The sequence below is a fragment of the Oncorhynchus clarkii genome, chromosome 24 (assembly GCF_045791955.1).
Source record: "Oncorhynchus clarkii lewisi isolate Uvic-CL-2024 chromosome 24, UVic_Ocla_1.0, whole genome shotgun sequence".
NCBI lineage: Eukaryota > Metazoa > Chordata > Actinopteri > Salmoniformes > Salmonidae > Oncorhynchus > Oncorhynchus clarkii.
In genome coordinates this window covers 35,932,168-35,942,167 of record NC_092170.1, presented here as the reverse complement: position 1 = coordinate 35,942,167, position 10,000 = coordinate 35,932,168, and the positions used below count along the sequence as shown (strand labels likewise).

At 47.9% G+C, this 10,000-nt stretch overlaps 1 protein-coding gene across 1 annotated transcript in view; it reads left to right on the top strand.

Annotated features, from left to right (window-relative positions):
- The first annotated feature begins 4,850 nt into the window (after positions 1-4,850).
- The window catches only part of LOC139382570 (rho guanine nucleotide exchange factor 17-like), a 107,086-nt gene continuing 101,936 nt past the window's right edge, over positions 4,851-10,000 (top strand). The window contains exon 1 of the mRNA XM_071126685.1: positions 4,851-9,749. Coding sequence (XP_070982786.1) covers positions 4,959-9,749 — 4,791 coding nt within the window. The 5' untranslated portion in view covers positions 4,851-4,958. The remainder of the gene's footprint in view (positions 9,750-10,000) is intronic.

The window sequence follows — 10,000 nt, the reverse complement described above, 5'->3', positions numbered from 1 at the left end:
TAGTCAGCCACAACACTGCGTTTGGTTGCCATAGTATTATGTAATGCATCCTGTATGTCTGTTTACTATATGAGCCACTAGGTGGCGTGTGTTACCTACATGTCCCATGGCCTTAAAGGAATAATCCACCCCAAACCACAAATTCCTATAATTAACAGTGTATAACACTAATTTAAGAAAACAATATACACTGCTCAAAGAAATAAAGGGAACACTAAAATAACACATCCTAGATCTGAATGAATGAAATATTCTTATTAAATACTTTTTCTTTACATAGTTGAATGTGCTGACAACAAAATCACACAAATTATCAGTGGAAATCAAATGTATCAACCCATGGAGGTCTGGATTTGGAGTCACACTCAAAATTAAAGTGGAAAACCACACTACAGGCTGATCCAACTTTGATGTAATGTCCTTAAAACAAGTCAAAATGAGGCTCAGTAGTGTGTGTGTGGCCTCCACGTGCCTGTATGACCTCCCTACAACACCTGGGCATGCTCCCGATGAGCATGCCGGGCCAGTCCATAGCACGGGTGGGCCAGTCCATAGCATCAATGCCTTCCTCTTGCAGGAACTGCTGACACACTCCAGCCGCATGAGGTCTAGCATTGTCTTGCAGTAGGAGGAACCCAGGGCCAACCTCACCAGCATATGGTCTCACAAGGGGTCTGAGGATCTCATCTCGGTACCTAATGGCAGTCAGGCTACCTCTGGCGAGCACATGGAGGGCTGTGAGGCCCCCCAAAGAAATGCCACCCCACACCATGACTGACCCACCGCCAAACCGGTGATGCTGGAGGATGTTGCAGGCAGCAGAAAGTTCTCCATGGCGTCTCCAGACTCTGTCACATGTGCTCAGTGTGAACCTGCTTTCATCTGTGAAGAGCACAGTTGCGAATTTGCCAATCTTGGTGTTCTCTGGCAAATGCCAAACGTCCTGCATGGTGTTGGGCTGTAAGCACAACCCCCACCTGTGGACATCAGGCCCTCATGTTCTGCCTTATTATTATTATTCGACCATGCTGGTCAGTTATGAACATTTGAACATCTTGGCCATGTTCTGTTATAATCTCCACCCGGCACAGCCAGAAGAGGACTGGCCACCCCACATAGCCTGGTTCCTCTCTAGGTTTCTTCCTAGGTTTTGGCCTTTCTAGGGAGTTTTTCCTAGCCACCGTGCTTCTACACCTGCATTGCTTGCTGTTTGGGGTTTTAGCCTGGGTTTCTGTACAGCACTTTGAGATATCAGCTGATGTACGAAGTGCTATATAAATACATTTGATTTGATTTGATTCATACCACCCTCATGGAGTCTGTTTCTGACCGTTTAAGCAGACACATGCACATTTGTGGCCTGCTGGAGATCATTTTGCAGGGCTCTGGCAGTGCTCCTCCTTGCACAAAGGTGGAGGTAGCGGTCCTGCTGCTGGGTTGTTGCCCTCCTAAGGCCTCCTCCACGTCTCCTGATGTACTGGTCTCCTGGTAGCGCCTCCATGCTCTGGACACTACGCTGACAGACACAGCAAACCTTCTTGCCACATCTCGCATTGATGTGCCATCCTGGATGAGCTGCACTCTGACCAAAACATCAGCCAGGAAGCATAGGAACTGAGAAGTGGTCTGTGGTCACCACCTGCAGAACCACTCCTTTATTGGGGGTGTCTTGCTAAATGCCTATAATTTCCACCTGTTGTCTATTCCATTTGCACAACAGCATGTGAAATTTATTGTCAATCAGTGTTGCTTCCTAAGTGGACAGTTTGATTTCACAGAAGTGTGATTGACTTGGAGTTACATTGTGTTGTTTAAGTGTTCCCTTTATTTTTTTGAGCAGTATATATATATATATATATATATACATATTTTTTTTTGAACAAATATTTAATTTTTAGCTATTTGAAAATCGATGTGGAATGTTTTGCAGCTCAAGTCAACTACAAAACATGCAATGCTCTCTTTCTGGGCTTGCTAGCAAACGTGGCTACACACAACAATAGCAAAGTCAATATCAGCATGTAAAGTAGCTAGTTGGCTGTAAAATCACCTAAACAATCTACTATCAATTTAGGAGTATATCTCACTGTTCAGTTTGCAGTTCCTTTCTGCCCAGAGTGAGAACAGTATACGTTGTTATGGCAACAATGATCCATGGTTTCAACAATGATCCACGTTTTCCCACAGGCACACAGTATGCATTGCAAGATGGTACTTGAAGGACAAAACTGAGTTGAATAAATTGGTACAGTGTTTTAGATTGAGCATATCTAAGTGAAATGTTTACTTTGTCATGATATTTGCCCGAAAAGCCGGTCTTTGGAGGATATATTGACACGGGTGTTGTTAGGCCCGAGACACTGGCTATGGGGGAATTATTGAAACAATGTTGCAAATGTCGGAGATCGAGACAGCAAGGTTTATACAAATATCCGCTGTTGAAAACTAAATGTTAGTCCCAAAAAAATGTGAGAATGTCTAAATGCTTTTTTATAGTGGAGATGAAGTTTATACATTTCCTGGCTGGGTGGATGAGACAGTGGATTGCGCAGTGAGATGGAACAGAGTAAATCGGCATTTAACGTCATAGATTTAGCCAGTGGTAATTTGCGGAATAGACACCGGCTGGAATGCGGTTTTAACCAATCAGCACTCAGGATTAGACCCACCCGTTATATATGTAAATGAGTGGATGCGCTCTAGACAAGTATGCCCATCTATTGGCCGATTTGGTGATCTGGAGTGCAGGTAATTGTTTTTAAAAGCTTTTATGAAACGTGATGAGAACCATCTAGCTATGACGCGTTCCTACACGATTTCCTGATTTCACCGACTGACCACTTCCAAGTTAAATCACTAGGAAATGTTTTATTTGACCTACCGATAGAATACATACTTTCACCAAATTGGCCAGAGTTTCATTTAAATATATATATATATATATATTCTGGGGTTGAATTATCCTTTTGAAATGGACTGTCTGTTTCGACTGTGGTGACCTGTTTCTTGTGTGTACTGTACCTTTCCTATCTAATAGGTATTTAGACATATATTCTAAAAGTGAGAATGTCTGAGACAAACATTTGAAATGTCTTGAAATAAGCACTTGTATGCATGACAACGCATCCCTGGCATGTAGATGGATACTGATGCTTTGTGGTCTAATTCACTGCTCAATAGTTTTGCCACTACAGGATGAGGTATAGTTTTATTTTAGTTAAATGTTGCTTAATGTGTTTTGTTTTTCTGTTATTTTTTTTTCAAACCATGGCTTTGTAAATAAATAAGTCTCCAAGAGAATATCACAGGACTGACAGATCCGCTGTTGTTTCCATGTGTATCAGCTGCAGAAGATTGGATTACTCAATACCACACATTATTGGCTTGTTTTGGTCAAATGTGAGTGACAGCTGATGTTTTTGTTCCTAAGTCTGTCTGGAATGTGATGTGTGTGTGTGTGTGTGTGTGTGTGTGTGTGTGTGTGTGTGTGTGTGTTTGTTTAACCTCTTCCTTAGCTTAAGGCCCTTAATGAAGTGATACGTTTTATATGTGGGGCACATGTCTGTATGGGTCTAATAGGAACCAAGGTAGATGTCATGCTCTTCTTGGAGCGGATATATTTGAGTCAGTGTATTCTTCTTTTTTTTGTTTTACAGTGAAGTCTTATTTTTATAACATAAAGAGAACTTGAATTATATTTTTGTTACAAAATTAGTTTTTATTTCTTCACTTGTTAGTACATGTATTTATTAGTTGAGCTGTTTCATACCTCTGCTTTGTAGATGGCCTCTCCAATTTAACAAGCCTGTTGACACTGTAATGAACTTGCTGTTGTCAATAAAGATTACATGTATCAACCAAATGAGTTTTATTCTGGTATACAGTTCATATATTCATTGGAAATGTTCTGTTCCTGCTCTGCCCCTCATCTACAAAAACAGTGGGAGCAGGTTTTTGGGAGAGGCAGGTCATAGGCTCGACACTAAGAGCAAAAAGGATGATGAACTTTTATACATCGACCGTAAGATGGCGCTGCGGTCAACATTCCATCGCCCAGAGGACGGTATAATAGCCCTGCTCGAACAAAGAGCTACTTTACCAGACAAGTCATGGGAAAAACCATAAACCCTTGTGCACGAGAGAAAATGCTTTATAAACGTTGACACAATTCGCAAACACGACACTCACGACCCCGCGTGAGTCAGCACTTAATAATCACTTAATTAAATACACTGACAGTGGAAACACTGTTACCAAATGTTATTCTAGTTTAATTTAGTTTCAAGTACATTTTCTCAGCGCTCCGACGGTTTACACGGTCCTGAGCTATAATTATCCCTCTCTGCCCGCAATATCTGTTTATCCCCATCTAAAAGGAAATGGGTTTTTCTGCCTATTCCCGAGGGGCTATGACAGCCCTTATACCCCGACTAGTCCCGCCCACGACTATTCTCTCATTCTCAGGCATTTGCATTCAAAAACACAAATCACTCAATTATGTCAACAAAAATAAGGAACATAGCAACAGTTCGGGATTATAGTGAATTGTGAGTTTAGGGCAATCCGCGTGGATAAAGTGATGGGAAAGATTCGGGAATATGGGGGAATCTATGGAGAAAAAAAACCCTGCATAGTTGAAGGGAGAAACGTTTGGACAAACTTTTGCCCTTTTTCGTCGTGCTTGGATGCGATTCGAGAGGACATATTGTAAGGTCAGAATGCAGAATAGTTATCTATTTCTTTCACTTTGTTTACTCCACAATTCACTCTCATTTTAGTGTAAACCCTTAGCCCTCTTTTCAGTGGAGTAGAGAGAAACCCTTGCCTGCAAGTTGTGGTTAAAAGTCGCCTATTGTACCAGGTTGAACGGGGGTTAAAACTAGGCACTGCAGAAAGAAAAGGTGCTGGATCAATGAATTAGCAAAAGGAGATAAACGAACAAAATAAAGACGTGCACAATGGCAGAAAAGGAGAAGGTGTATCGCAGTGTCTCTTTCAAAAAGTTAGGTTGTAGCGCGAACAAAAGTTGCTGTGAAGAACAACTAAACAAAACAACGAATTTGGAGGGTAGTAGCAGCGCCCTTCCCCCTCCATCTACAGCAGCGGCAGAGAAAGTGCAGCCCTCGGCTATGCGTAATGTTAGTGTGTCAAGGAAAGTTTCTAAAATCTCCGCTGCCAGCCTCCCAACCGCAGAGCTAAAGAAATGCTCTTCCACTCCTCTCTCCTCCATTTCTCCCTCTATTCGCCAACTCACAGAGAAGTTCAGTAGCACTAATTCGTCTCGAACGCATGGAGCGCCGAGCCCTGGCAGTAACGTTGCCGGGAAAAGCACAACTTTACCCAGGGTTAAAAGCAACAGGGGAGAAGGGTCCCCATCTCGGAAATCATTCCATGAGGACAGTGGATATTTACAAGTTACTGACACGGTTTTAACAGTGTCTCCGAATGACACTAAAGTTCACGAACAAACGTTTTATTCAGGCACAGACTCGGTCTCTGGATCGGATTCGGAGAGAAATCAAAAATGGGTGTATACTCGCAAATCTCCTCAAGGCAGCGTTGGGGCTGGTAAAATAGATTATTCCCACATTGATCCGTCTGTCTCTTATAACAACAACTGCAGTAAGACTTCGAACACTGAGGATTACGTTTTTGTCAGTGGGGTGCCTGCCTGCAAGTCACACAGGAGCTATTTCCCAAGTCACCATGGAGATCCTCCTGTTCACGTTGACCTAACCTACTGGCCCAGTGTCACCAAGATCAGAGAGCTTTTTGATGCAGAGGATTTAAAGTGTTCTAACCAGCGCCAGCCCTCCGCCAGCTCTAAAGACAACTCTTTAGCAGACATAAGCGACAGGCAGTCTCCCAACAGCCCAACCCCTGAAGCCACTAGCCTCTCACTGTCAGACAGACACCTCAGCAGGGCTGCCTCCCTGGGCAGAGAGAGGAGACACCAGGGCATAGACTCAGCCTTTCACCCTGACCAGCACTACTCAGACGAGGCAGAGATTGAGCCAGCCAGCACTAGTATTCGTAGAAGTGGTAGGTTTCTTAGGGTGGCCCAGCCATCAAACACACACAGAGCCGACAGCCCCAGCAGTGGAGGAGAGGGGCCTGAGACCTGGACTTCTAGTCTGAACTCTGATCCTCCACCCTCTGTCCTCACCACTGCACCCGCCCCCCCACCTCGGAGCAACTCCAGGGGCCTCTCCTCCTCCCGTGTCCGCCCCTCTGGAGAGCAGAGGCAAAGCCAGGGGGCCGGACAGCCCAGGGACAGTTTACATTCCTCACATAGCTCCTCCAGACCGGTGGCCCCCTCCTCTGATAGAGCCTCAGCCAGGGCAGCCATCACAGCCCGCTGGAGGTTCAGCTCAGGAGACGAAGAAGAGGAGTACCACCACCGAGCAGGAGGAAGGAGCCCTCAATCGTTAGGTGTCAGTGGAGGTTACCTCTCCCGCGGTAAGAATGGCTGGTGGGGTGGTAAGGTCCTCGGCAGGTCTTCAGGCAGTGAGGAGGACAGCCCTGCTTCACTAGGACCCAGCAGAGACACCGTGAGACGCCGCTCACTGAGAAAAAAGAACAACGAGGTTGCCGTAGCTACGGGGCGAGACGATGGCGAATCAGACGACAGTGACGACGAGCAGACGGGTATGATGGAACACCTTGAGAGACACCAACAGAACATCACCGCAGAACAGACTGGGAGCTCCCGGAACTGGCTCAGAGAACCCAAAGCCTCTAGCACCTGTCCAGCACTGTGGGGACGCAATTCCACTCCTAACCAGATGGGAGCTCAGGGGAGCTACAGACGCAAATACACATCAGTCGGGGCGGGGACATCTCGCATAACCACACCCCTCTCAGGGGTGTCGCGGGTGTCAAAGGTCAACATTTCGTCATTTATTTTGAGTCCCGGTGGCTCGCAGAGCAGCAGTAGATACTGTAGCACCGAGACGCTGAAAGAAGAGGACCAAGCTAGCTATGCTAACAGAAGGGTGAACTGTAATGTTACTACCCCAGGCAGTGTGGTTGGTGCTTCCTCTTCCATGCTCAGTAAGACCTACCACGGTAACTTCACCATGTACCGCTCCCCCAGCTTCGGACACGGGGATAACATTTCCCCCGCCCCTGTTAGAGGCCAACCCCGCATTCTTCCCCCTGTCAATCCCCCATCCCCAGCCACAGGGGACACTGGAGGGGTTGCTAGGGAGGAGACTACAGTGTTCCGTCGGTTGCTAAGTGGTGGCGTTGTCGGTGATAAGGACAAGAACAGGATGTCAATGTCAAACCCGGACATAGCCTCAGAAACTATGTCTCTCCTCAGCTTCCTGAAAAGTGACCTATCAGATCTCAGAGTTCGAAAGACAGACAGGTCAGGGGTTACTGAGGGGTCATCTACGGTGTACAGGATGGGGTCAAGAGGCCTCTACCCAGGACTCCGCCCTTCATTAAAGGACCTCACTGCAACTCTCAGACGTGCCAAATCCTTCACTTACTCCGATAAACCAGTAGGGAGGCAACATCCAGCCGGCTCCTCGGCTAAAAGAAGCTCTTCTGAGCAATGTCTGGATCAAGACGAAGAGAGGGATGGAGGGAGGGGGGCGGTGCCTGACAGAGAGGTGGAGAGTGATGGAGGAGACTGCAGAGCAGGGGGTTATGGGTATGAGGATGTGATGCCCACTCCGTTGCAGGACCGGTATGTCCAGGAGGCCAGACAGGTAATCAGAGATATCTGCCAGATGAGCGCTCTCGAGGATGTTGACAATGATGATGATGATGATGTGCTAGCAACAGATGGCACTGAAGACGAGGGTTTCAAAAGAAAACAAGTGGAGGAGCAGGAGATAAAAGAGGGTGAGGGAGGTGAATTAAAAGATGAGAGGAGAGCTAGAGAAGCTGAGGTTGCCGTTTCAGGGGAAAAAGAGAGGAGGGAGTGTGAAAACAGAGAAAGAGAGAAGTTCCAACATAAGGGAGATTCTGAGGAGAACGTTTTTTATGACCGATCTGTTGATGAGCTATCGGGTCATGAGTCGAGCCTCACTGATGAGGGCATAGTCACAGAACCAGAGGCTGGACTGGGTGACCCTGAGAGGTTATTTGTCAGGTCAAGTTTAGGATCATCGTTGGCCAGAGATGTGCTGGATCAACCCCTGACCATCTGGAAGCAGTCTGCTCTGCTTGAGGAGGAATGGCCAGGGTTACACGAGGGAATGCGAGAGGGATCAGGGTTAAACGAGGGAATGCGAGAGGGATCAGGGTTAAACGGAGGAGCGAGAGAGAAACGAGAGAACCCTGTCTCTGTTCCTACCTGTGGGATTGAGATTGAGAGCATTGCTGTAGTAACAGAGATGAGCGGCGTCAATAACAACAACAGTACTAGCGGGAGGGCCAATGTATCCCAGAGTGCCTCAGTCCCAGGACTTGAGGCTCCTCCCACTCCGAGTGCTATCCGCCGCCGCCGTAAGTTCTCCTCAACCGGGAACGCGGGCTCTGACTCCAGCAACGGCAGCACCGGGGAGTCCAACGGGAACGGGGATGTTTACCGTTCGCTAAGCGACCCCATGCCTCACCGGCGCCACTCTGTGTCAGAAGAAGGGAATAACAGCTTCTCTGTGGATAGTAACCTGCTGGGGTCTCTCTCTCTCTCCTCCAAGGGGGCAGGAGGAGTCGGAGGAGGAAGTGTCCCAGAGTCGTCCTCTGCAGCTGATCTATCAGAGTGCACGGGCAGCGTGGCTAGCGACCTATCGCTGTGCAGTGATGGTGGTCTCCGTGACGACTACAGCAATGTGATCCGGAACATTGTTGCGGAGCCAGGAGCGATGGACAGACTGATGACGGATGACAAGAACAGCGGAAAAGCCACGAAGAAGAAGTCCTTCTCTGACCCCAGTCGCCGTGGTGACGGCCCCCTGCTTGATGAACCAGGGTTCAAAAGTCACTATCACCCTAAAGAACCAGTCAGTGAGCTGGATCAGCCTGGTCAGATCCCGCCCTCCAGCAGTGAGCCAATCCTGAGTGAGCAGAGAGATGAGCTGTGGGAGCTCGGAGATGAATGTGGACACCCATTACTTAGTCGTCATGGCAACAATGAAGTCGGGAAATTCGGCTCCCAATCAGAAAGGAAGGTGCACTCCTGTCTCCATAGTGATGACACAGACAGAGTGGGAGGAGGGGAGATATTGAACTCTGACCTCAAATTAGCGGAGCTTGTGTCTCCCGGAATGGGCCGGCGGACCAACAGGAAACGCCCCAACTGGGTCACCCAATCAGCATCAGAGGAGCCGGACCACTCGGAACCAGGTCCAGAGGACCAGGATCAAGACCAGACTGATCTCACCCCCCCATTGCCTCTGGTCCCCCCCAAACCCAAAACTAGGTCCAAGCACGTCCGCCACGCCAGCGAACCTGCCACCTTCATCCCCATCTTCCCACCTCCACATCCCCAGCGAGCCCAAGGGGATCCGCCTTCCCTACTACCTGCCTGTGAACCCTCCATCCTGGGTAAGCCCACCAGTGAGGAGGCCCCCTCCCTGGAAGATGTGACCAAGCGGTATATTCTGGCCCTGAATGCTCCAGGGGGCGAGAGCGAGCCGTCTGGTTCTGAGTCTGGGTCTAGAGGAACGGTGCCTGTACCAGACGGGTCCAACTCCAGCCCTGCTACTCCCAGTGGTGCCAGAGAACCCAGACTGCAGAGGAAGAGCAGTGAGGAGCTGACCACACCAGCCCCACAGAGTGCCAAACCCAGAGTGGTGAGTAACATTGCCAACGTGTGTGTGTGTGTGTGTGTGTGTGTGTGTGTGTGTGTGTGTGTGTGTGTGTGTGTGTGTGTGTGTGTGTCTAAGTGGTCAAAAGTGTGTTTTGATGTTGCAGGAGAGGAGGCTGAATGTTTGTTGTTGTCATGGATGAAAACAACACAGCTAGATGTAGTTGTGTTCTGACATGTATCTTACCCATATTAGGCTGGTAATGATGTGTTCAAGGAGGGGCCCTTTATGAATCA